Source organism: Equus asinus, chromosome 21 (genome assembly GCF_041296235.1).
Source record: "Equus asinus isolate D_3611 breed Donkey chromosome 21, EquAss-T2T_v2, whole genome shotgun sequence".
NCBI lineage: Eukaryota > Metazoa > Chordata > Mammalia > Perissodactyla > Equidae > Equus > Equus asinus.
This window is the reverse complement of record NC_091810.1, coordinates 49,943,095-49,968,829: the sequence shown is the minus strand read 5'-3', so window position 1 is coordinate 49,968,829 and position 25,735 is coordinate 49,943,095. Positions and strand designations below refer to the sequence as shown.

The 25,735-nt window shown below is 55.7% G+C and overlaps 2 protein-coding genes across 8 annotated transcripts in view; both read right to left on the bottom strand.

Annotated features, from left to right (window-relative positions):
- The window catches only part of LOC106830652 (cadherin EGF LAG seven-pass G-type receptor 3), a 43,852-nt gene extending 32,792 nt beyond the window's left edge, over positions 1-11,060 (bottom strand). For 2 of the 3 annotated variants that reach the window (XM_014840320.3, XM_044754292.2), the window contains exons 1-2: positions 2,283-11,060; positions 62-712 (exon numbers count right to left, since the gene is read on the bottom strand). In XM_014840320.3, coding sequence (XP_014695806.3) covers positions 62-712; positions 2,283-6,027 — 4,396 coding nt within the window. In that variant the 5' untranslated portion in view covers positions 6,028-11,060. The remainder of the gene's footprint in view (positions 1-61; positions 713-2,282) is intronic. The other variant, XM_070492912.1, reaches the window with a different exon arrangement.
- Positions 11,061-13,529: 2,469 nt separating this feature from the next.
- NCKIPSD (NCK interacting protein with SH3 domain) lies at positions 13,530-24,760 on the bottom strand. 5 transcript variants are annotated; one of them, XM_044754020.2, is made up of 13 exons: positions 24,554-24,760; positions 21,256-21,365; positions 20,874-21,078; positions 20,597-20,687; positions 19,850-20,340; positions 18,422-18,592; positions 18,167-18,253; positions 17,940-18,078; positions 17,776-17,856; positions 17,446-17,574; positions 17,258-17,350; positions 16,961-17,133; positions 13,530-14,451 (listed from the first exon to the last, which is right to left on the bottom strand). In XM_044754020.2, exons 2-13 carry the CDS (start codon positions 21,300-21,302, stop codon positions 14,248-14,250), a joined length of 1,911 nt encoding a protein of 636 aa, XP_044609955.1. In that variant the 5' UTR covers positions 21,303-21,365; positions 24,554-24,760; the 3' UTR covers positions 13,530-14,247. The 5 variants fall into 5 exon arrangements, with proteins under 5 accessions (XP_044609955.1, XP_070349015.1, XP_070349014.1 ...); XM_070492914.1 differs by having other exon boundaries at positions 16,951-17,133; positions 24,554-24,735; XM_070492913.1 differs by lacking the exon at positions 24,554-24,760 and adding an exon at positions 23,938-24,223 and having other exon boundaries at positions 16,951-17,133.
- Between the last annotated feature and the right edge of the window lie 975 nt (positions 24,761-25,735).

Sequence of the window (25,735 nt, the reverse complement as noted above, 5' to 3'; positions counted from 1 at the left end):
CAACGCTCTGCCTGAGGTTCACCCAGCTCTGGCTGGGCCCTCAGCCCTGCACCCTGCTCACCGGTGAAGCGCGGCCGGCAGACGCAGGTGTAGCCTCCCTCGCGCCGGGCGCAGGCGCCGCCATTGCGGCAAGGGTTGGAGTAGCAGAGGTCGAGCTCGGTCTCACAGAAGTCTCCCGTAAAGCCGGGCGGGCAGCGGCAGCGCAGGCCTGCAATCGGCTGGATGGGTCTGAAGAGCGTGGAGGCCGAGGCCAGGAAGGGCGCAGACGAGTCAAAGCGCAGCACCGACACGCACTTCATGTAGTTCTCGCAGGGCTCGCGCAGGCACACGTTGTCGTCGAAGGGCAGCACGTCCAGAAGTGAGCGGGCGGCAAGTGCTGCGCGCCGCACGTACAGCTGCTCCTGCAGCTCCTCGGAGCTGAACCAAGGACCTGCAGCGCCAGTGCCAGCCCCGCGGGGCGCCAGCGCCGAGAAGCTCACGTTGAGCACAGTGCCCCCCACGTCCGTGTCGTTCTGGATGTTGAAGATGAAGACGTCCTCGGCAGGTGTGGCAAGTACCGCGGCCACGCCTTCCAGAAAGTGGCCCAACAGCGGCGACAGGAAGCGTTCCTGCCACATGTTCTCGAGGCGCACGGTCAGGCTGTTAGCCAGCAACTCCTCCGTGATGATGACCACGCGCAGCACGCACTGAGCAGTGACGCTGTGCAGCCCATCTGCGGGCGGGGGTAGGGGCAGTGGTCAGTCTGAGGCCAGTGGCTGCCCCTCCCTGCAACACAAGAGGGCTGGGGACAGTGACTGCCCAGTCCCCCAGCACCTCTGAGTCAGCAGGCTGACCCTGCCAGGACACAGGGGTTCCAGGGCTTGTGACTACTAGCTCCCCTAGCATCAAGGTGTCAACAAGTTGCTGCTTCCTCTCCCCTCCCTCCAACACAAGGAGGGGCCTGAGCCAGGGATCACCCAACCCCCCACAGTGCCCATGGGTGGTAAGCCATTCCTCCAACAGCACACAAGGAGGTCCCTAACTGGTCAGTAACCCACCTTTCCCCAAGTTATCATGGTCAGCAGGCCACCCCAACTCAGGACAAAAAGAGGAACCAGGGCCATGGACCACCCATTCACACACACACCCACACCCTGCCCCGCCCACCCCCCACCCCCGTCACTCTCCAGCATTGCAGAAACAGCAAACATCCTCTCCAAGAAACAAAGAGGGTTCTAGGTCAGGGATGAGCCATCCCCTATCTCTGGTCAGCAAACTGCTTCCCCATGACACTAGAAGGGGCCCTGGCTCTGTGACCACTCAACCCCATCCCCTAGAACCCTGGGTGAGCAAGTTCCCTCTCTCCAGGAGGGTCTTGGACCCCTCCCTCTCCCCCTCAGCATTCCTGGGTCAGCAAGCTGCCCCCAGACCCAGGTGCTGTGATCTCAGTGGCCACTCCCAGAAAGGAGGATGAGGCCTTGTTCCCAGACCCTAGCACACATTGAGTGGTCAATAGAGTTAGTTTTTGCCAGAATTGAGGGATAAATGAAGACTATGCCTTCTCTGGCAGTGCTAGGAGTCCATGCTCCAGAATTGGGGAATGAACACCAGTAAAGTCTGTCTGCCAACTTCTGCAGCCTCCAGCAGGCAGGACTACAAGGGCCTCTCCAGCCTGCACCTTACTGAAAGCCTGGGGCAGCAGAGGCAGGAAAGAGGCAGGTTGACCTTAGGACATTTTCTCAAAGGGCAGGGCTTTGGTCAGCTCCTTGGACGGCAGGCAGACCAACGTGGGCCCACTCTCTACCTGAAGTAGTAAGTACTCTGCCAGAGGAGTAAGCTGCTTTTCCTGACTACTAAACTATTGGCCTCCCTCTCCTGCACAGATGGGGCAAAGGTGACACTGGACCCAAAGTAACCCTTCATCTGAACAGGGGTGTGGTGTGGGCTGACAGGCATATGCTAGCTTTTCCTGCAACCTCCAGGGTATTAACCAAGGACCTCCAGCCTTTCAGAGGGAGGGGGGCTATCCCGAGAGTAACAGACAGTTCATGCAATCTTTATGGAGGCTGCTAGATGCCCTAGAATCTTTTGGGTTCTGTGGAAACTGCTCAATAACCTAAGGAGAGACTATGTAAACCTAACTTGCGAGGTCTATGGCAGATCCTATGGGGTGCAGGAACCCAGCACATTAGGGATTCTTGGAAGGCCTGGGAATCCCTCTTTGGTTTGAGGTGCCCTGTGGAGCCCCTGAGGCCCTGACGGGTTGAGCTCACTGGGTCACTTGCCTGTCCCCTGCCCCTCACCTGTGACAGTCACCAACATGGAGGCCACCAGTGGGCGGTTGTTGTCTAACTTGCGGCTGAGTCGAAGCTCCCCACTGGTCTGGTTGACCACCAGCAGCTGCAGCTCATTGCCCCGCTCAAAGGAATAGAAGAGGTGGTCGGAGACATCTGGATCATAAGCTGGGATGCGTCCAATGATGCCTGAGGGGAAGGTATCTGAACGGTTGGATACATAGTTGTTGAAGAGGATCTGGAAGTTGTTGAGCACGGGGCTGTTGTCATTCTGGTCAACTAGGCAGACGTGCACAGTGGCCCGACTGACCAGAGGGGCAGATGTGGCCTGCACCACAATCACATATTCCTGGCGAGCCTCGTAGTCCAGGTCAATGAGTGCCGTCAACTCTCCAGAGAAGATATCCATTTGGAACAGCTCAGGGATGTTCCCTTCCACGATCTGGTACATTATATGGGCATTGGGGCCTTCGTCAGGGTCCACTGCAGTGATCTGGGCCACCACTGAGCCCACGATGCTATTCTCCTTCACTCGCACCTCAAACTCCTCAGCTGGGAAGACAGGTGCATTGTCATTCACATCCTGCACTGTCACCTGGATGCTGACTGGAGTCCGCAGTGGGGGCACACCTCGGTCCACGGCATAGGCAGTCAGTTCATACACTGGCACTGCCTCCCGATCCAGCCGCCTTACTGTGCGGACAATGCCAGAGGTGGGCTCAATGGTAAAGTCTCCATCCCCATCTTCCCCATTCTGGAAAGTGTACTGGACCCGGCCATTGGCATGAGCATCCCTGTCAGTGGCTGAGATCTGCAGGACACTGGTGAAAGGTGGGGCATCCTCAGAGACCAACCCCGTGTAGTGGGAGGCCACAAACTGTGGAGCATTATCATTCACATCATTGACCATCACTTCCACGTAAGTTGTATCTGCCTTCTGTGGGATGCCATTGTCCCGAGCTGTAATAGCTAGTGTGTAGGTCACCTGATCCTCATAGTCCAGTGGGGCCTGTAGTGTAATGGCCCCTGAGTCTGCATCAATGCGGAACTGGGGCAGGTTGTCCTCCAGGAGATAGGTGATACGAGCATTTTCACCTACATCATCATCAGAGGCACTGATGACCACCACGGTGCTACCCACTGGCCAATCCTCATTCACACTCACTGAGTAGTGGGCACTTTGAAAGACAGGCCGGTGAGTGTTGGCATCTGTGATGTTGATATGCACATAGCAGTGATCATGAAGGGCACGGTCAGATGCAGTTAGCACCAGCTTGAAGTAGCGTTCCTGCTTATAGTCCAGTGGCAGAGCCAGTGTCACCAGACCTACACCCCCCTGGGTGCTTATGGCAAAGCGATTCCGAGTGTTGCCACCTGTTATCTGGTAGCTGATGGCACTGTTGGCATCACGGTCTACAGCAGTCACGCTGACCACACTGGTGCCCACAGCTGCATCCTCATTCAGCCGTAGGTGGTATTCCTTCATTGTAAACTCGGGCCGATTGTCGTTAACATCCAGCACAGTCACTGTGACGCTGGCTGAGGCCGAGAGTGGGGGTGAGCCATGGTCTCGGGCCTCCACACCAAAGAAGTAATGCTCCACAGATTCACGGTCCAGGGGACCACTCACAGAGACCCAACCAGTGGCACTGTTTATCACAAAGGGTGTATCAGGAGCCACACCAGTTAGGGAGTACTCTAATCTGGCATTCTCCCCGTGGTCTGCATCCACTGCCTGAATGTGGATGACCGAGTGGCCCAGGGGCGCATTTTCCAGGACAGAGACCTGGAAGGGTGTGCTGACAAAGATAGGAGTATGGTCATTGATGTCCACCACCTGGATGCTGGCCAGGCCTGTGTTGTTGGACAATGGTGGCCGGCCTGCATCCTGTGCCCGGATGCGCAAGGCATACTCTCGCTCCGCCTCAAAGTCCAAAGGTGCCACCACCTGGATCTCGCCTGTGAGGCTATCGATGGCGAAGTGGCCTCGGCTGTTGCCGCTGATGATGTTGTAGTGCACCAGTCCGTTGGCGTCCTTGTCCCGGTCGGTGGCAGTGACTCGCAGCACCACTGTGTGCGGGCGTACATCCTCGCGCACCTGTGCCACGTAGCGCTTCTCGCTGAACTGGGGTGCGTTGTCGTTCTCGTCCAGCACGGTTATGTGCACACGCACGGTGGCAGAGCGCGGCCCAGGCTCTTGGCCCTGATCGCTGGCCTCCACTACCAGCTCGTAGCTTTCCATGTGCTCGCGGTCCACACGACCGCTGGTGCTGATGAGGCCGGAACGCGGATCAATCTCGAAGGCGGCGGCGGCCGCAGCGCGCGCAGCTGGGGACCCCACAAAGCGGTAACGCAGGTTGGCGTTGGGGGGCGCGTCGCCATCTGTGGCACGCAACTGCAGGATGGGGTAGCCCTCCTCCACGTTCTCACGAAGTGTCTCCCGGTATTGCGCCTGCTCAAACACCGGCGCGTGGTCGTTGCGGTCGGCTACTGTAACGGCCACCATGGTGGTGGCCGAGAGGCGCGGCGAGCCGTGATCCTGCGCCGTCACGCGCAGGTAGTGGCGCTCCATGCTCTCGCGGTCCAGAGCGGCCTCCGTGCGGATGAGGCCGCTCTGCGGATCGATGCTGAAAAGCTCCAGGGAGCGGCTGTTCATGAGCGCAGCCAACGAGTAGACTAGGCGCCCAGCCTCGCCCGTGTCGGGATCCTGCGCCACTACGCGTAGCACCACAGTGCCCGCCGCCTCGTTCTCGGGCACTAGCGCCTGATAGTTGTACTGCGGAAACTGCGGGTGGCGGTTCGCGGCGCGGCGGGGGCGGACTCGGCTCGCTGGAAGTGTTTTCCAGGCTCCAGGCTCGGCCGGGACCCCCGGGGGGCGCGGCCCGGGGCGCTGCGGGAGGAAGCGGCGGCGGAAGAGACCGCGGGAGCGCATGCGCTCGGGTGCTGGCTCGGGAGCTGTCCGAGACTTGCGCGGTGCTGAACTAGATGCGGGAGCTGTCCTCGCCGTGCGCGGTGCTGAAACAAGCTCGGGGTCAGATCCTGCAGCCCCGGGAGGACAGTCCGTCCGGGGGACTATCCTCTCCTCTCGGGATGTAGCGCGCTTCTCGCCCTGACTCCTGCGTCCTGATGCCCACAATTCCCCACAGCAGCGTATGGTTCCCACTTTTTGGAGGGCGCTTCTCCCAAGATTCCTCTGGGAGGACACTGATTTGGAACCACGGGGCGGAACCAGAAGGTCCGAAGGGAAGGGCGAGCTGTCCTCCGGGCCCGGGACCCCTGGGGATAGAGCCTCCAGCGACAGACTATCTCTTCGCAAGGGTCCTGTCTTCCCGCAAGAGGAAATCTCTGGGCGCCAGCATAACAGAGACCCTGGTCCCTGTCCTGTCTCTCTCCCATGGCTGCCTAATGCCTGGACCCCATATTCCGCCCTCAGCCCCGGGTCCGGCTGCTCAGGGGGCCCTCGACCACTCTGGGTGCTTTGCCTTCCCCCTCGGAGCCCCACGAAGACAGGCTCCCTGATTCCCAGGCCAGGCTCTCCGTCCTCCTGGATCTCGGGCGTCTCGGGACAAAGAGCTAAGGCTCCGCCGCCGATCTGTGCCCCTCGCCCCGTAGCGGCAGCTATCCCCGGGTCCCAGCCTTGGCCCCCGCCGTCCTCCAGCTCCTCCCGGCTGAGAGGAAACAAAGAGAGGAGGAGAAGCAGGAGTAGCGGGGTCGTCGGCCCCCTGAGACTCCACCACAGCGGCTGCCTCGCCATCACCCACCGCCTCTGCACACGGCCTCCACCACCCCCCGTCCCGGTCCGGGCCTTGGGTCCGCCCCGCTGCTCGGGCCCCCTCCCAGGCCCCTGCCGCCGCCCCGGTCCCCCGCCTCTCGGTCTGTCGCTCCGCACCGCCGCCGCCCTCTGGGCACCATCTACTCCGTGGCCAGAGCCCCTTTGGCGTGCGGCCCCAGCTTTTGCCGCCCCCACCACAGCATCCCCGACGCTGCAGCCGCCTCCCGCCGCTCCAACATGGCTCCCGGACGCCGCGATGGTTCATTCCACCTCCGCCCCGAAGCTCCAAATCCGGTGGTACAGCCCGTCGCGCATGGCAACTCTGACTGTAGAGGCTGTTGTAGCCATCTTTATTAAGGGTAATCGTTAAGTACTGCCCACGGTGCTGAACAGGGCGCGGAGGTTCGTCCGCCGGATCCACCCTCCTCGCTTGCGGCCACCGCCTTCATCGGCTTCCCTACTCCTAGGGCTCTAACCCAGCTCCATCTCCTAGGCTTTCTTCTGCTTGCATGTCTCTTGTCCCTCTTCCTGAGCACTAGTTTAGAACCCTGTCCCGGATTTTGGTCTGAAAATTTGCTGCCCATGACGTGCAGAAAGAGCGTTTTCAAAACTCTTGGGCAAGGGTACCATGGGGAATCCTGGGGGCAGAGGGGACGATGGCTAGACGGGGACCTGGAACGCCAGCAGCCCGAACAATAGCTTTAACTGTTCGATCAGTGAGTTTTAACTCATGAAACATGTCGCGACCATCTGCTTGTTTGGAGCGCCCCTGCAGAGCAGGGACGGGAGGCGACCCGCCAGAGGCAGGAGCATAGGCCAAAATCTTCTCTGCCTTGCCGACCCCCAGCACTCTCCCAGGCTGAGGGCTCCCCCACTGAAGGCTACACTCCCATCTCCAGGCCGCTGGTCTCGAGGGTTCTGGGATGCCACGGAGAGCCTGGAGTTGCCGCAAGGCTGCAGGTCTGGCATCCTCGGATCCCCGCCCCTCGCCCGTCACTACCACGTCCTTTAACCCCTTGAAGGGACTAACGGAAGCTCCATCCTCCTCTCGGAATTTAATGCAGTCTCCCAGCGTTGGGCAACTCCTGGCGCAAGTCGACCCCAGCTGGCCAATGGGCACAGGCGGCGGAATAGACGACACAGAAGACGTGCGGGGGCGGTGGATGAACGCAGAGCGTCCCAATAAAAAATCACTGTTTCTATTGGCACAATTGGAGGCCCCGCCCTTCACGGCGGACTCATTGTCTGCGGGGGAGAGGACTCCGCGGGTTCCAGGGTAGCCTGAGAGATAATCCAGGAGTTTCTCCAAGGACCGGCCTGCAAAGGCAGCAGCGACAACACCCTGTAGCACCACGTGCAAAGGGCGCAGGCGTCCTAGGACCGAGGAGGGAGTCAGGGCCCTGGTCTAGCGCGCTCCAACGGGCCCCACTCCTGCTTCGAACCAGCGGAGAACTCCTGGCTAAGGTCTCTGGCCCGCCCCAAAGGGTACCTATGACATCATCATCAACCAATCAGATAGCGCATTCTTTGGCCTCTTGACTTCTTCCCTTTCGGGAGGCGGGATTCCGGCGGGCTCCACCTCCCGATCGTCCCACGTGGCTACAAGAGAGAAGGTCAGTGTGCTCCAGTGATCCCCACCCGCGTCTCCGAATCTGAGGACCCCATGAGGTCGGAGCTTCGCGACTGGTATACGGTCTGAGTTCCTATGGGCGTGAGAGTGGAGCATCAGCAGAGGCGCTGAAGGCGGAACTCCTTTGGATGCGGGCCGAGTCAGTGAAGGGGCTGCAGGAGTGAGACCGGGGACATGGTTCTGACGGCACACCCGCCCTCCGGGTCCACAGTCTATCGAGTGAAGGGCAAAAAACTTTACACCAACAAAGGAGAGAGACAGAGGGGGCACTAGGGGGAGGGATGCTGGGGTCCCAGAGGAGGCGCCTGAGCTAACTTAGCGATCCGTGAAGGCTTCCTGCAGAAGATGCCTGAGCAGAGCCTTGAATAACCAAGAGGAGGTCGCAGCTGCAAGGGAAGGAGGAGCCATTCTAGGTCTTGGAGGCTATGTGGGCAAATGTGCAGAGGCATAAAAGCACCATGGCCGAGGGAAATCAAGCTCTGCTGTCTACACTAGGTTAGCACTGGCCTCAGCTGATGCGGCTTGTGGAGAGCAAGTCCTGGACCTCTCCTTGACACCCTTGACTCGCGGTGTTGCTCCCTGATGTTCCTGCCTCACTGTTGTCCTCCCTTTGAGACTGCTGTTCCATGGAGGCTGCCCCCTCCCCTTCTGGACTCACCTCTATGCCTCACCACCAGTAGCAACTTCTAATGCCGCCTGTAAAGACAAAAACGAAGTTGATGATAATTCCCCCCTCCAAGTCTAGCTTTGCCCCTACCTCCTAGGAACATAGCAAGACCCCTACATGATTCATCCTCCATCTCTTCTCATCAGTTCCAAGCTAGAAGGTCCACCCAGGGCCCAGAGACATGGATTTGAGGCTGCTGTGGGGCAGATGAAGAGCAGTCCAGGAGACCAGAGGCAAGGTCTTGGCAGAAACTGTCCTCTAAGACAGCTCAGCCTCTCGCCTCCTGCCTTTTCCTCTCTACCCTGTGTTTGCCCCCTCCTTCTCAGGGGTACCTTGCTGGGAGAGCAGGCCAGAAGATCTGGCCAACTCGCCCAGCTCAATTATCCAACGGTTCTTTGATTTCACTGAGATCTCCAATCCATCATTCATCACCTCCTCAGTTCCTTACCTTTACTATTAGCCTTATAGAATCGGTGCTATAACGACTCTCCTGCCCTGCTCTTCTTAGACTGACTGGCTGGGGTAAAATCTAACCTCAGTTAAAATAGACTATTTGTATATTCCTCATTTCTGGACCAGCAGAGCATTGTTAGAGAAAAACATTTTACATTCATGACCACAAGCCTAATATTATATTGGAGGGCCTAGCCAGTGCAGTAAAGCAAGAAAAATAATAAAAAGTTATGAGAATTGGAAAGGAAAAAATAAAACTCATTCACAGGCAACAAGATTGTGTATGTAAAAGATCCAAAAGAACCTATAGATAAGTTGTTGGAGTGAGTTTAGCAAAGTCATTGGACACAAGGTCAATATATAAAAATCAGTTGTAATTTCTATATATCAGCAACAGTTAGAAAATTAAAAAATTTAAAAATAATGCCATTTACGGGGCTGGCCTGGTGGTGCAGCAGTTGAGTTCTCACATTCCACTTCAGCAGCCCAGGATTCACTGGTTCAGATCCTGGGTGCAAACCTACACACCGCTTGTCAAGCCATGCTGTGGCAGGCATCCCATATATAAAGTAGAGGGAGATGGGCGTGGATGTTAGCTCAGGGCCAGTCTTCCTCAGCAAAAGAAAAGAGGAGGATTGGCAGCAGATGATAGTTCAGGGCTAATCTTCCTCAAAAAATAAATAAATAATGCCATTTACAATAGCATTAGGTAAAATCAAATGCCAGGAATAAATCTAATGAAAGGTGTACAACGACTTTTCACACACACACACACACACACTATAAAAACACTATTGAAAGAAATAAAGACATAAATGGAGTGAAAAACTATGTACAAGCATTGCAAGATTCAATATTTTAAAGATGCCAATTCTTCCCAAATTGATATACGGATTCAATGCAACTCCGATAAAAATACCAGTAGATGTTATTATGTATGTGTGTGTAAACTGACAAACTATATCCTAAAATGTATGAGGATGAGGAATACCCAAGACAGTTTTAAAGAAAACCAAAGTACAAGGACAACTTCCTCTACTGGATATCAAGAAAGCAACAAAAATCAAGACTGTGTGGTGCTGGTGCAGAAATAGACAGACCAATGGAACAAAATCCAGAGAGAGGCCTAAAGCTGAGGGAGACTTCAATTTTGAGAAGGGTGGCTCTTAAGAGCCAACATGAAGAAGGATGGGCTTTTCAATAAATGGTGCTGGATCAGTTGGATATCCATGTGGAGAAAGTTAAATGAGACCCCTACTTTATACTATCCATATAATCAGTACCAGATAGATTTGACATCTGAACATGAAAGGAAAGACAACACAGCTTTTAGAAGAGGACACAGAAGCTCTTCATGACTTTAAGCAAAGATTTTTTTAACAGGACACAAAATGCACTAACCATAAAGGAAAATCTTGAAAAATTGGATTATATTAAAGAACTTCCTTTCATCAAAAGACAACATTAACAGTGGGAGAAGGTATTGTAAGATATGGAATCCAAGGACTTATATCTTGAGGACATACTACAAATCAATAAAAGATAGACAACCCAGTAGATGGAAGGGCAAGAGATTTGAACAGGTGCTTCACAAAAGGCAAGATCTAAGTAGCCAGTAAACTAATGAAAAGGCACTCAACCTCTTTAGTCATCCAGTGCAATGCAAATTTAAAAATAAATACTACTATACTCAACCAGAATGACTAAAATAAAAATAACTGACAACACTAAGTTTTGGGAAAGATATGGAAGAGCTGGAACTCTCAGCACTACTCGAGGAGCGTACATTGGTACAACTACTTTGGAAAACTATTTGGCAGTATCTGCCTGTGACCCTGCAATTCTACTCTTGAGATATACCCCCAGTACAATGCAAATGTTTAAGAAGACACGTACAATGCTCCTGAGAACACTATTTGTAATAGAAAAAAATTGGAAACAACTGGAAAGTCATCAACAGTGGATAAATGAGGGTATAACCCACAACATTGGGAATGAACAAACTGCAACCACATACTATGACTTGAACGAATCTCAAAAACTTAATGGTGAGTGAAGCAGCCAGACACACGAGTTTATACTCTATGATTCCATTTACATTAAGTTCAAAAACAGGCAAAACTTATCTGCAACTACCTCTAGGAAGGAAGAGGGAGTCGGTGATTAGAGGGCGTGCACAAGTGGGCTTTGGGGACTGGTGATACTCTATTTCTTGACTGGGGTGGGGGTTATCTTGGCATTCTCTGTCATAATCCATTAAGCTGTATTCTTTGCATACTGTACTTTTTTTTTTTTTAAAGATTGGCACCTGAGCTAACATCTGTTGCCAATCTTTTTTTTTCTTCTTCTTCCCCTAAAGCCCCCCAGTACATAGTTGTATATTCTGGTTGTGAGTGCCTCTGGTTGTACCATGTGGGATGCTGCCTCAGCGTGGCTTGACGAGTGGTGCCATGTCTGCGCCCAGGATCCAAACTGGCGAAACCCTGGGCCACCAAACAGGAGCACGTGAACTTAACCACTTGGCCACGGGGCCAGTCCCTACATACTATACTTTTCATAGTATGTTACTCTCCCATAAAAAGAAGAGAAAAAGAAGATTGTCCTCACCTACTTGGAGCTTCAGTCTGTATCTTTTTTTTTTTTTTTTTTAAGATTGGCCCTGAGCTAACATCTGTTGCCAATCTTTTTCTTTCCTTCTTCTCCCTAAAGCCCCCCACTACATAGTTGTATATCCTAGTTGTAGGTCCTTCTAGTTCTGTTGTGTGTGATGCTGCCTCAGCATGGCTTGATGAGCAGTGCTACGTCCATGCCCAGGATCTGAACCTGCAAATCCGTGGGCTGCTGAAGCAGAGCACGTGAACTTAACCACTTGGCCATGGAGCCCACCCCCTCAGTCTGTATCTTTTGAGGACTGAGCAGGCGGGTGATCTTCAGTCAACTCCTTACCGTGGAGTTGCCTTATGCATGTGCAGCCTGTGGTCCAGCGGGCATGTCCCACAGACATGGTGCCAGCACCTTTAGGCAACTTTTCGAGCCCAGAGGTCAGCCCAAACCCTTTTCCCTCATTGCCCCTCAAAATTTCTTGAATTTTTTCCCTTCAACCCCACCCACTCTCCTTTCTTTGCCCTTTTCCTGCCTAGCTACATCCTATGTCTACCATCCTTCCAAGCAGCCAAAAAGGTGTTTTCTCAAACAGTCCCCTCCCTGAGGAATTCTCTGGCTAATCATCATTTTCATTTGTGGTTATAATTCCGTGTTGTGAGACCATCAGCAAAGGATTTGCTAAGGGGGTCCCAGACTCCTGGACCCTCACAGAGCATCTGTTTGCTGCCAGGGGCCAGCATTTATTTGACTTCATCAGCTGGGCCTCCTGTATCCCTTACAAACATGTGCAAGGGCCCCCTTGGAAAACTGTGCAGAAGCAGCAGGGGCTTCTGATCCTCCTGCTATGGGGCCACGCTTTCTCATAGGTGCTGGGACTGGGACAGATGGCACAGCACAGCCCTGCTCTTCCCACAAGGTCAGTGTGTGCATCATAACAGGGAACAGAGCAAGACACAGAGGCCGTCAAATGTTCTGCCTCAGCTTCCTGAGGACTTGTGCTTTTCACCGAATTACCCTGTCTCAGGAGGAGACTCATGGTTGTCTGCCTTCAGCACTCCAATGAGAAAGGAGTCACGACTGAAGTTAATGTCATTGATTCTGAATGTGAAAGAGGAGGCAGAATGCCTCCAGGATGAAGAGGAGTGACAGGTTGTGCCACACAGAGCTTTACTGGGAGCCATTTTGTCATCCTCTCCTCAGGTCCAGGTGAGCCTGTGTGCTTAACCTTCTCAAAGAGTCAATAGTTAAGAAAGGACATCTCTCCATCAGCCTCCTGTGCTTCACTCCCACGGGCTCCATCAAGTGTTCCTGCCTCAGCTTCCTGAGGACCTGTTTCCTGGGGACCCCACCGCAGCCCTGGCCTTTCCATAGTCTTGCTGGGAGAATAACAGCCCTCTGCCTTCAGCAGCCCAATGAGAAAGGAAAAGTCATGACTGGAAGTCAGAGTATCAATGATTCTGGATGTGTGGAATCATCTGATGAGATCGTCTTAGGCAAAAAATGAAGGGAACTGATGAAAACTACTTCAGACTTGTGTCTGCCTGTAGGTTCCTGACTCTTCTCTCCCACTTATGGCAAGAGTCTTTGTTGTCTTTGAAGCCCACAAGGAAAATGAAGTTTTTGCCAAATGTTGGCCCCTAATTCCCCTCAAACAGTAGTGCAAATCTAACCCCACACTTGTTGAGATACTCTCTTTGCTCTACAGTAATTACCACATCTCTGCTGAGGCTGCAAAATGAGGGTATCTTATTGGGCCCAATGACAAATGAGGAAGGGAAACAGAGCTGGGAAGGGCCTAGGCAGTTAGGGAGCCTAGGGCTAGGGCAGGGCCTGATTCATTTGAGAACACTGAGGGAGGGTCTTAGGGTTTCAACAGCGGGGAGATGGCATTCAAGGCAAAGAAAGATGTAAATGAAGCCTGGACATAAGTCACTTGCAGATGGACCACGGCACTCAGGTGTGGCCCAGGAGAAGTGGGAACTCAGGGAAGAGAGGCTGGAACAGGGCTCAAGGGACCTTGATGGACAGGCCTGTCAGGGACTATCACCTCCTCACACAGGAGAGGTCAGGGCAAGCTAGTGAGGAGGTCTTGAGGCCCCGGCGCCCCAACGTCTCCCACCACCACACAGAACCATATAGGGAAGCCTGTTTCCAGATGCCTGTGATTTATTTCCAAAGGTGAGCTGCAGCATGTAGAACAATATACATGGCTTTTCAGTCTACATTTTTACAGAGAAAATAGATTCTGTCATTGGCTTTCTCAGTGCCATCACCCTATTCTGTGAGGCTCCAGGATGGATGGTTTGTTTCCAAGATTCTGCCTTCAAAGCAGCAGCTTGGCCAAGACTCCTGGGGGTGGGAGTGAGGGGCAGCGACCCCCACAGGGAGCAGGGGTGGGGAGAGCACATGAGCAGCACTCACTACAAAGCTAAGGCAAAGAACAGAGCTGGCGGAAGATGCCCCCCCCTCATCCCAAGGACATGGCTTGCTGAGGCCCAAGACACAGACCAGGCAGGGTGGGGATGGGGGCTCTGGCCCAGCCTGGAGCAGCAGCAGCAGGACTCTGTGCATGTGTGTGTTGGGAGGGGGGCATGCTGAAGAGGCAGCCTACCGGGAGATGGAGGGGCTTTGGCTCAAACATTCCCCTCGCCCCAGCATAGCTCCCAGAGTGTGGTCCCCAGTCCTGCACTTGGCCCCTTGCATTAGCTCTACTTCAGGTGGGGGCCCTGCTCAGCTCCCGTCCACCATCACCTCCGCTCACACTGTCAGTGCAAAACATTCTTAGGGCCAAGCCTCCAAGTCCCCTGCACTCTGCCCAGGGCTGCAGGGAAGGGAGGAGAGGAAGGTGCTAGCTGGGGGTCTCGCCCAACACTGGGAATTCCTTGCACATCTCTCGGACAATCATGCGGTCCATCTGGCACTGGGGCGAGGCTTCCTCCTCGGTCAGGATGCGTCGTAATGTGGCCTGCAGGTCGGGCAGCCGGTGGCGGTGCTGCAGGTAGGTCGTGGAGCGGACCACAGCATGCATCAGGGAGAGGTACTCCATGCGCAGCTGTGGGAAGAGCAGGCAAGCTCAGGGACCCCAGGGAGGGACTGTGACTGCCACCAGCCAGGGACAGGCCACTATTCCCTCACGGCAGCCACATGGACCCCAGGGCTGGGGACCACCTCACACCACTGAAGATCAGGGTTGCACCCCCAGCACCCAGAATGTACCTGGCACATGTACCTGGTCTTCAATAGTTGTTGAATAAGTAAGTGAATGAATGAATCATCCCAGACACAGATCCAGGATGTGGCTGGCCCAGGGAAGTCCTAGCTCAGAGAGGTGGCAAGGGGAAGCAGCGAGTCCCTGCCCATCCTTTAATGCTTGGCCCCGCGGTGCCACTGTCTATAGTCAGAGGCCCTCTGCTTCTCACTTTATCGTTTCACCCTGGAAGATCTCATTCACACCCATAGCTTCAAATGGTGACCCACACTCATACCTCTTGCCTAGACCTCTCTGGTGAGTTCCAGATGAGAATATCCAACTGCCCACTTATCATCTCCTGCATATCTCACAGAGCCCTCAAACCTATATATCCACCATCAAACTCATGATCTTCTCCATCTTCCCAAAGCTGAAGGCTTTCTCATGTTCTTCATCTTAATAAAGAGCACTGCTGTCCATTCAAATACACAAGCCAGAAACAGAGGTGTCTTCTTTGACAGCTCTCTCTCTGCACACCCAACATCCAATCCATTCCTAAGACCTGGCCATCTTACCTTGTATAGATGCCCTGAATCCATCTCCAACACTGCCTCCCCACTGCCAACCCCTCTGGCTTGGACAGCTCCAACAGCCCCTCCAATCTGACACCCAAGCTGCTCCCGTTCCTCACCGGGAGGCCCAATCCACTGACCCGACCCCGGCATTTCTCTGTTTGCCCCCTCACCATCACTCATTGCTCTCTTTACCTATGATTACAGGAGTCAATACCAAAACCTTCCTTAGGTAGCATCACTCTACTAACTCCCAACCCTGATCAGACCAAAGCGCGTGCAAATCAAACCCCAGTGTCTAAGTAGAGCCATGCGCAGGCCTGAACTTCATTCCCTGCCACAAACCACAAATGGGCGCGAAGCACTGCCTGGGACTCTACCACTTTTCTCTGCTGTGTTCACTCTCCCTTAAAGGACCATTACCCACGTTCTCTCCATTTTCCAAACTTAAACTTCTGGGTCAGCTGGCCTTCTGCTTCATGGAGAAAACAAGCAATCTTTAAGAAACCCTGTCTTCCCCTCTCAGCACCCACATCTTACCTGTCTCCACCACAATGAACTGCTCTGGCTCCTGTCAGGGACCATCACTCCACATGGTGCTGGACCCTTCCCCGCTGCCTGATCTACTTGACTCCTGCAGTGGCCCACTCTCCCTAACACGTTGGCCATTCCTCTATGCTTACTGGATCATTCCCTCTGGCTCAGAGACGTGCACCAGCATCTCCCACCTTTAAAACAGTCTCCCTGACCCCACATCTCCCTCCAGTGACCCACACCTCCCTTTTTCTGTTCTCCTCCACAAAAAAACTCCAAGTGTTATCTCCATTTACTGCTTCCACTTCCCCCTCATTGCCACTCCCCTCCAACTTCAAATTCTCTTAAACTTTCCAACTGGACTGTCTTCCTTCCACTCCATTGACATTGCTTTTCAGTCACCACAGCTTCTGTGTGGCAAATCCAGTGGCCAATGCTCAGCCCTCATCTTACTCAGGCTCCTACCTGTGGAGATGACTCATCTTCCTCCTTCTCCAAACACATAGCTTCGGACTCCTGCTTTCTTGGGTTTTCTCCTGGGTTTCTCCTTACTTGTTCCTACTTTGCCTGGGCTGAGGCCTGAGCTTCCTTCTAACCCATCCGTCTTGTTTCCTTTCCAGTCCTGATTCACATCCCACTGCTTCCCTGACACCCTCTGTACCTGGATGTCTAGCAGGCATCTTCTCAATCTTGACACATCAAAACACAGTTCTATTTTCCCGCCAAAAGTTCTTCCCTGCCTCAGCAATCAGCACTTCATCCACCTGGGTGCTCAAGACAAAGCTAGCCACAAGCCCTGCCAGACCTGCTTCCAACACACTCAAACCCGACCTCTTCTCCCACTGCCACAGCCTCTCCCGACCCCACCCAGGCCCCCTGGACAGCTGCAGCTGCTTCCTCACCAGCCTCCTGCTTCCACTGTGCTCTCATACAGTCTACACTACATTCAGGATGTTAATCAGATCACTTCCCCTTCCTCTGAGAAGAGATCACAACTTCCCAAGGCTTTGTGTAAACTCCACTTCCTCTCTCCTCCCCTCCTACCACTCCCTCCACTTCAGCTTTCTGCAGACAGCCCAGCCCCAGATCACCTCATGCCTGGCTCCTTTGACTCTTGGCACACCTGTCATGGTTTCTGAGCAGCCTCCCACACTTACCTGGCTCCAGCAGTGCCCCTGTCCCTCGTCTCCATTCAGTGTCATATCCCCCCATTTTGTTTCAGTTTCTACACAGCTACCATCACCATTGCAGCCACCTCCAGGCACCTTGTCTCCAGGTGACAGGTCCGCAATGTGCCGTACAGTGATGTCGATGAGCGCCATCATGTCTGTGTGGTAGAAGATGGCAGCCGTGGCAGGGCTAGCGAACACATCCTGCAGGAACTTAAGGATGGAGTGCGGTGGCTGCGGCTCATGTTTGAAGATGCGCACAGGGTCATCTAAGGGGTGGGGGAAGAGGGGTCATGTGGTACTCATGGGGGGCCCAGAGTCATCCCAGGGAGTTTTGGGGGTCATGGAGTCACATGATATCAAAGTGGCACTGCGCAGATTCCTGGCCCTCACCCCCTCTGTTCAGGAGCAACAGCAGCTTCTCGGAGAAGACCTTGACATTGGCATGTTTGCTCAGGGCAGCCATGATGACATTCTGGTCAGGGGCTGAGGAAGAACACGGGTGTAGACAAGAGCACAGGTGCTAAGCCTGGAGAGCCCCCCTAGCTGGTCAGCCACCTCCCGCCGGGCCCCATCCCCACCTGCCAGGTGCAAGTTGAGAGCCAGAAGCAGGTTCATGCAGAGATCTGGAAGCTGCTCTGTAGTATCCAAGGGCAGCCCATCCTCAACAATGCTCAGCAGGAACTGGGCGAAGGGTGTGCCCAGGTGCTCTGGGAGAGGGACATATGGAAGTCTGCAGCCCTGACACCCCCCCCACCCCAACCACCCAGCCTCCCTGGGTTTCTGTGAGCCCTGGGGACACCATATCCCTGTCAGGCTATGATCAGTGGGTCCCCAGGCCTTGAGTCCATGGGTGCCAACTCCAGCTGGCTGTGGGCTCTCTGCAGTCAGCTGGCAACCTGCCTTCTTACCATAGTGTGCGTAGGGCACTGCCTCCCCCATGGAGAAGACCATGGCCAGGATGAGGGCGGAGTAACAGAGTTTCTGGTGATCTGAAGAGGCAGGGCAGGCAATCAGAGCCGCTACAGATGGTGGGAACCCCCCCCAGATGGCAGGAAGCTCCCCTTTGCCTCACCCTGCGTGTCTGTCTGCATGTCCCGCGCCAGCTCCACAGGCAGCACAGATGACAAAAGTGTGGAGATGATGGCAGCGTCCAGGCTGCACATGGCACCGAAGCACTTGAGGAGCAGCAGCCGCAGTGACACCCGGTGCTCCTGGCAGGGGACTCTGTGTGCTCAGCGCCCAGAACCCCCACCTCTACCCAGGTCCCTCCATGCCCCCTCTCCTCCGTCTTGCACACACCATTTGGTAGTAGGCCACCAAAGCCAGGACAGATTCGAATTCATTTCTCTTGCACATTTTCTTGCAAACTTCAGGGTCTGCGTCAGTCTGTGGGGAGGAGGAAATGGGACAGTTACTCCTTGTGAGCTGTGCAGCCACTTGTGAGCATGCTGAGAACATGGATGGGAGACTCCTGAGCACATTAAAGAGGGATAGGGCAGGGTGGGGGCTGATGCTCCACATACTGGGGGACACCTCTGTGCCCCCACTCCGCACCAGAATGTGCAGCAGCTCCTCCAGGTAGCAGCGGATAACACCCTCGTCCTCATACAGGGCCCAGCTGCGCTGCTGGGCATCGTCCTTCCGCCGAGCCAAGTCTGCAAAGATCACCTCTAGCCGCTGCTGGTCATGGCAGACCTGTCCTGAGGGCAGGGCAGTGCTCAGGTCCTGGGGGAGAGGACGAGGCATGACTCAGCACTCTCTCCAGGAAGTCCCCAAGGCCTGGAGTTCAAGCCAGACCCTGAGGTCAGGGGTATGAGCTCCAGGCCAGAGTCAGGCAAGGGCTCCTGGCCTCACCTACGAGAACTGCCCCTAGTCAGCATCCTCCCAGGACCTGTGAGAGGACCAGCCCCCAGTTCTTTTCCCTCCTCCCTAGTGCACCCCCTCAAGCTCCTACAAAAGACCTGCTCCCATGGCCCATCCTTCTACATCAAGGCTCCTAAGGGCACCAGCCCAATTCTACATCCCTCTCCAACTAACTCCACTGCCCTCTAGTCTTGATAACCTCCTGGGACAGGATTCTGTGTGAGACCCTTCTGTGGGCTGTTTTCCAACTTGCCTCTCATCCCAGAACTGGATAAACATCCTCCATGAGGAAGGCCATGGACTCTCTCACTGCCTGAATGTGACTCTGAGACTCTAACCTCCGATTCTACACAAAGAGGCACCAGACTTGTCATCTACCCACCTCCCATGTTCCCCTTGAACCCTGCTGGCCAGGCAGTGCCTGCTGTGCCCAGCACAGGCAAGTCCATTGACCCCACTGCTCTCTAACCCCAAATCAGAGCTGCAGGAGCGATGGAGCCCTAAGGAGGGACCTCTGGCCCATCTGGCCCCCTTTGTGTAGACTGGGCTCATTGCCCTCCAATCCTGCTCCCTGACCAGTACTCCAACCTCAGCAAAGGATCTCACCCCCACACACCTCATGCACACCTGTGTCAGCACTTAGGCCTCCATCACAGCTCTCGAAGCACCCATTTCTATCCATTGCCAAGGCCAGCAAAGCACTGCCCTCTCTCATGCTCTGTGTCCATTCCTTCCCTGTAGCCAGAGAGAACTCTTGGCTACCCACATCTGGTCTCATCTGTCACCTGCCCTAGGTCTCACCTCCTCCCATACCACCTACTCCCTCACTCCTTGTGTTCCAGCCATGCTGGTCTGGTTCCACATCCTCCTGTGAGCCAAGCTCAGTCTTGCCTCATGGCCCTGGTCCAGGCTAAGCCTCTGCCTGGAATGTTCTTCCTCCCTTTCTCCTTCAGGGATAGGCTCAAATGTCCCCAGCACCCAGCACAATGAAGGCCCAGAGCTAGAGCTCAAGAGATACCTGTCAAGTGAAGGCTGGATGCAGTGTGAGGGTGGGAAGGGGGTTGGGGCGGCAGGGCGGCCAAGGATGGGGAGGCCCCTGGCCCTGCTGCCCACCCTCACCTTGCCCTCTACCAGCGAGAGGAGGACCTGCTCCATGACATGTGAGATGGCCGGCACGGAGGCCTGGATGTGACCCACCACGACGCCAATGGCCACGCGGCATAGCTCGTGGCTCAGGCCGGTGTTTCTCCGCACAAGCTCCATCAGCTCTGCCCCGATGGTCCTGGGCACAGCAGTCTCAGCCACTGCCTTCTCCTCTGTGGTCCCCAGGCTCAGCGCACTCAGGGCCTCCAGCTTGTCAGGGGCCGAGGTTGTATCAACTGCTACCTCCTCTGTAGGAGGCTTGGGGGCTGGCACTTTGGACGGAGGGGGCTGAGCTTGGGACACAGTGGTATGGGTGCCTCGGCGGGGCACAGGTGGGGGCGTGGGTGAACAACTGGGGCCTGGCTCAGATGAGCTGGAGCCAGTACAGAGCATATCAAGAGAGGTGCTGCTGACTGAGGAGCCGCTGGACACAGAACTGCCCCCAGAGGGCGTGGTGTTGCGGCCGCCTGTGGGCAGAGAGTGGATGCTATGCTGGGGAAGCTCCCTGGGGGCCCCTACCCCTCCAAGCCCAGAGCCCCTGTTTCCCAGGACAGGGCCTACTTCCTCTGCTGGATCCTCCCCACCAAGCCCAGAGCCCCCAACTGCCCCAATACATGCCCTATCTTCCCCCAAGCCTAGGGTCCCCAACTCCCTGACACAGGTAGGACAACCATTCCAAGTACAGGGTGCACCCCTCGATTCCCCCAAACCCTGCCTTCTCACCGCTCCCTGAGGCCACGAGGGTGTCACGGTCTCGGCGCTTCACGGGTGGGGGTGGCGTGGCAGGTGCTGCTCTGCGAGGCTGTGGTGGGATCTAGGAAGGCAGAAGTGGGATCTGGGAGGATAGGCTGCCATCTGGGGTACCAGCCTGGCTAGGTCCCTGAGCTTTTAGCATGGGCAGGCTATGGCTGCCTCACTGACTCGAGTGTACCCTTTGAGCCTGTGGACAAAGCCTTAAGTCTCACCCACCTCCCTTCTCCAGGATGTTCTCACCATGTACCTGGTAGAGGCCTCCATCTACACCAAGATACTCAGAACTGGGCAGGCTGTGCTGCCGCTCAAACCCTGCTCGGCACACCCCATTGGGCTGCCTGGCAGCAGCAGCATCCAGATGGTGGTCACTGGTGGATGGGGTCATAGCTGAAGGGCTGGAGGCTGAGGGGCCTCTGCGGGACAGGGTCTCTTTCCGGTGGTGGATCAGCTTCCTGATGGAGGGACAAAGAGATTACTGAGGAAATTACCTTACAACATGCTCGACGACAGCTCAGGCCCCTTCCACCTCCCACCTCCTTCACGCTCCACTTCACTCTGCACAACCCCCAATCCTGCCCTCCACATATCTCCAGTACTCACTGAAGGACCATTCCCTCTCCCACACTCACTGGAGGACTCCACGCTGCTCTAGGCTGTACTTGCCACCATTCCGCATGGCTGCATTGTGCACAGCCTCGATGGCCCGGTCAATGGCTTGGAGGACATCCTGCTCCAGGCCCTGGGGGAGCAGGGATGGACAGTTAGACTTAGGGGCCAAGTGAGGGTTCTGAGCCCAGACCCAGCTCCGGATGGAGCCCAGGGCAGACAGAAGACCACTACAGCTAAAGCCTGGAATACTAGATGTAAACATGGAATGTGACCTAGAATATGAAATGGGGTTCTCAAACTGCACCACTCAGGGAGCTGAGGCACAGGGTGGCCCCCATGTGGCCACTTTACATACCGGGGACATGCTCAGGATTTTACCCCACAGTGAGGTTCTCAGCTACAACGTCTCAGAAAACCAGGAGTCTAGAGGAAAAACACAGCCCAAAGACCCTCAGCTTGAGGCCAAGAGTACACACCTAGTCTATCCCCAGACTTGGCTCAGAGCCTAGACTGAGATGCCAAGTAGGGAGCCTCTACTGTCTGGAGCCCTTAACAAATCACTCTGGATCTTGCTGATCCTTCACAAAACCAAGGTCACACTCCAGAACAGCCCTGTCCTCGTAGAGCCTTCTGCATTCCCTGGTAGCTGAGGATAGACCAAAGGGAACTCCTCTATCCACCCCTGCTGCCAGCCCTCATCCCCTCAAGTTGTTCTAGGAATCTTCCAGATCTACCCTAGGAAGTAGCAGTTCTGTGTGTGTGGCAAAGCACAGATATGAAAGAAGGGCCTGGTCCCTGTCCCAGATTCTGTATTGCCATGCCCAGTAACTCAAGGGTCCAATCTACCCAGCCTGCCTGGCATGGAGTAGGGAGTAAGGGGTAGCAGCTGTGGGACCAGCCACTTCCACTCCTCCCCTGTCCCTGGCACACATGGTCCATTAGGCTACACAGGAGCCCCAGAACTGATGTGATGTCACTCCAGAGCAAGTTTGAGAAGCTTCCCTGATGGGGGCAGACAGAGGGACACAGAGGTCAGCAAAGCTCTCCAGGTAGCATGGGGTGTGCCAGAGTGCAGGGAGACAGCAGACAGAAAGGGGGAGAGAAAGAGAAAGACACACATACACAGAAAGTAAGAAGGGGCGGGGGAGGGACACATAGAGGGAGACAACGCAGAAAGAAATTGAGTGCCGGAGACAGAGGAGAGAGTCAGAAGAAGGAAGAGACATACACAGGTGGAGAGTCAGAATGACATAGACATACAGAGAGAGTTAGGGAGACTGAGACAGAGGCAGATATGCAGAAAGCAAACAAGAGATAGAGAAGATGGTAGCCTCTCTGCCCTCCCCAAACACCCAGCCACAAGGGCCCTGGCTGGGGGAGGGGCCTTATGGGCCCTTGGGGAAGAGGTAAGACTTTCCTCAGAGGCCTCCCAAAGCCCCCATCCCCAGAGAGGCTAGGTCTGACACGCTCATTCCAGAACCAGCAGCCCTGGTGTCCAGGGCTCCTCACTCTCACCCCAGGCACTCCTAGATGAGATCAGGCTGAGGGTCCAGGGCCCAGGGCCCATCCCCTCTGGTAAGACCAGAGGACATCTCCAAATTTATCCTGTTATTTTTGTCCTGAACCAGGCTGGAAAAGGATGTTTCCTAAAGGGTAGGGACTAGGATGGGGCCAGGGTGTCTGGCACAGGCCAGGCCTGGAGGCTCCCGGGCCTCCTTCCCAGTGATCAGAATAGACCAGCTGGAGACACTGCACCCCAGCCCCCATAGCAGGACTATTCTTGGGGAACAGGAACGGGGGCTGCAGCCTCCATTGGAAGGAAATGGGGCCAGAGTCAGACCAGGGGAAGCCACAGGGAGGACTTGCTTCCTCATAATGGGAGCAGCCCCCACTCCAGGCTGGGGACAAAGAGGAATGGAGCTCCTTCACTTTCAGAGAAAGGAAGACTGAAAAATCAGGGCCTGAGGCTTGTGAGGGATGGTGGGCAGGGTAGTGCCAGAGAGTGTCAGCAGGGGCTGGGATCCTCGGTTCAGAGACGGTTGGGGGTGGGGGAGTGTCTTAGGAAGAGCTTAGGGGGTGGCTGAGTACATAAGCAGTGAAAATGACACTGAGGTCTCAGAGCTTTGGGGGTCATCTAGGGGATGGGGGTGTCTACAGGTTCAGGGTCCAAGTCGGGGAGTGAGGACATGGAGCATGGTTGGGGAAACAGTGGTGTCCCAGGTGGCCTGGGTCTCAGTGGTGGAAGCAGTGGCTCCAACCGGGGATCTGAGAGTGGGAGGCAAGAGTATGGGATCCCGGGGATCCGAGAAAGGGGCCGATTAAGGATCTGAGGTCTCAGAGATCTGGGGAACTGGTCAGTATCCGGTGGTGCTGGAATCTAAGGGCTGACTCTTGAATTCTGTTGAGATGGGGCGTTCAGATATTGGGTCCCGATGGGTCTGGAATCCCAAGGAGTCTCAGTCCCAGAGTTAGAATTCTGATAGGTCTAGAGTCCTCAGAATTGGTTGTCAAGGGCCTGGTCTTCTGAGGCAGTGCGGGCTCTTGGGGTCCCAGTCCTCGTGGGTCTGGGGTCTCAGGGTCAGGTTCTCAAAATCCCTATCTGCTGGAGGTCCTATTGGGTCTGGGGTTCCGGGGTCGGTCCTGAGAGCCCGTGATGGCCCAGTCTAGGGCCGCGGAGGCCGGCAGGGGAGGGGCACACTCACCTGCAGGCGGCGCAGGTAGGCGGGCGGCACGTAGCCCGTCTCGCCACTGCGCGCCCGCGCCGCCAGCCACCAGTGCGCGCTGCTGCGTTCCAGCACCAGAAAGGTTTCGCCCGCGGCGAACGCCAGAGCATTGGGCTCCGCTGAGCGGAACGCGTACAGCGCGCGGTACATGGGGCCGGGCCGGGGTGCGCCGGGGCAAGGTAGGCGGCGAAGGCTGCGGAAACAGGACACCAGGCCGGGAGCGCCTGGCCGCGCTCGCCCCGCCCCGTGACACACGACGCGTGCGCGCGCGTGCACGGCCGCCGCAGCCCCGCCCCGGGAGTGTGTCGGCTCCCGCACGGAAGCGCGGAGCTCCCTGGCGGCCCCAAGCGGTGAGGCCCGGCGCGGCTCGAGAGTCCGCCGCCCCTTCTGCCCGACCCCTACCCCGGCACCCTCCCAGAGCACCAGCCCCAGCTTCTCCTGTCTGGCCCTCCATTCCCTTTCCCCGCTCAAGCTCGAGTGCTGCGGCCCGTCCTGCCACCCGAAGGAGCCCTTGGCCCGCTGCTCAGCGGCAGAGCCTGTGTCCGGCGCTCGTAGTCCCGTGCGTCCCCGTTACCCCCGGGGAGTGAGTCCTGACCTACTAACAGTAAGGAGGGCGACCCCGTTTGGGTAGTCCCATCGTTGCATCTCGCTGATCCGATACTTGGAAGCGCCCGCAGGTGCCAGATCTCCACGGCCTTATGACCCCTCTTCACCACATACCGCGCCAGTGGTGGGCAATGGAGAGCAAGGGTGAGCAGGAGACCGTAAAAACAGAAACCAAGTTGTGCCATACCCGGCCCAAAGTCCCTCCCATCCTCGTTCCCCACCCACCTCCTCTCCTCAGCCACCAGCCTCTCGCGTCCTCTCTAACGTGGGTCTTTGCATTTGCTTCCTCTGCCTAGGACACATTTCCGTCCCTCACAGCATAAGGTTGTCAGGCTCCCACCCCTATCCATCGCTATCACATAGCTCTATTGCCTTTATAGAACTTACAACTCCACATTATCTTGTGATGCTCCCTTCTGTGAGTAGACAGGAAGGCTGGAGGAGGGGTGGCAAGTGGGATGCTATGTAGCCTTAAGAGTTTGTTTGACCTGCCCACCTTTCCAGTCAGCCCTAATCTGTCTTTTAAGTCCTACAAGGGTTAGGGGGGAACACAGGGGAGAGGCCCTAAGGGTCCTAGGGAGAGGATCCTACGGAGAGGGTACCTGGGGGCCTCCCTTTCCTGTCCAAGGGCTAGTCCAGCCACATTCCCCACTGGAAGCCTGGGCCCAGGAAGCAGGGAATGTGGGCACAACCAGGCCAGTGTATGCAGTTGGCCTGTTTTTGGACAGACTGGACATAGGCATAATGGTCCTTGGTGAGGAGATGCTGGGAGATTCACGAAATGGGTGGGACTGCTAGAACTGAACATCCAGACCCTTCCTTCTTGGCACTGGGTCTGTGCCCTTCTCCCTGGTGCTTCTGCAGTTCAAGACTCCTGCCACACCTCCTCCTCCCAGAAACCCTCCTAGCACAAAAGTAGCTTAGGGGCTGCCCTGGCCGGAGCTGTGTGAAAGATGAGACTGGTGTAGTTGTGCTGGGGCCCAGGGCTGGGTAGGAGCGATGACAGGTGGTATGGCTAAAAGGACCACCCCACATAGAAGACTCTCTCTCCTGGGACCCGCTCCCCTGACCCCACGGCCCCGGGACCCTTCACCAGAGCCCATGGCTGCCAACAGATTGGAACCTGGCAGCTACTTGAGGCCTCAGTATTGGCTTCAGGACTTCTGACATC

Bases quoted from the DNA above. Each gene is read 5' to 3' on its own strand.
- NCKIPSD (XM_070492913.1), bottom strand. From the start codon at position 24,108: ATGTACCGCGCGCTGTACGCGTTCCGCTCAGCGGAGCCCAATGCTCTG. The intron at 17,351-17,445 runs GTGGGGATGGGG...GTTCTTCCTCAG, and splicing joins TCTCAACTTGCACCTGGCAG to CCCCTGACCAGAATGTCATC. The intron at 14,452-16,950 runs GTGGCTGCAATG...CTCTTCCCACAG, and splicing joins TGGAGACAAGGTGCCTGGAG to CTGCGCATGGAGTACCTCTC.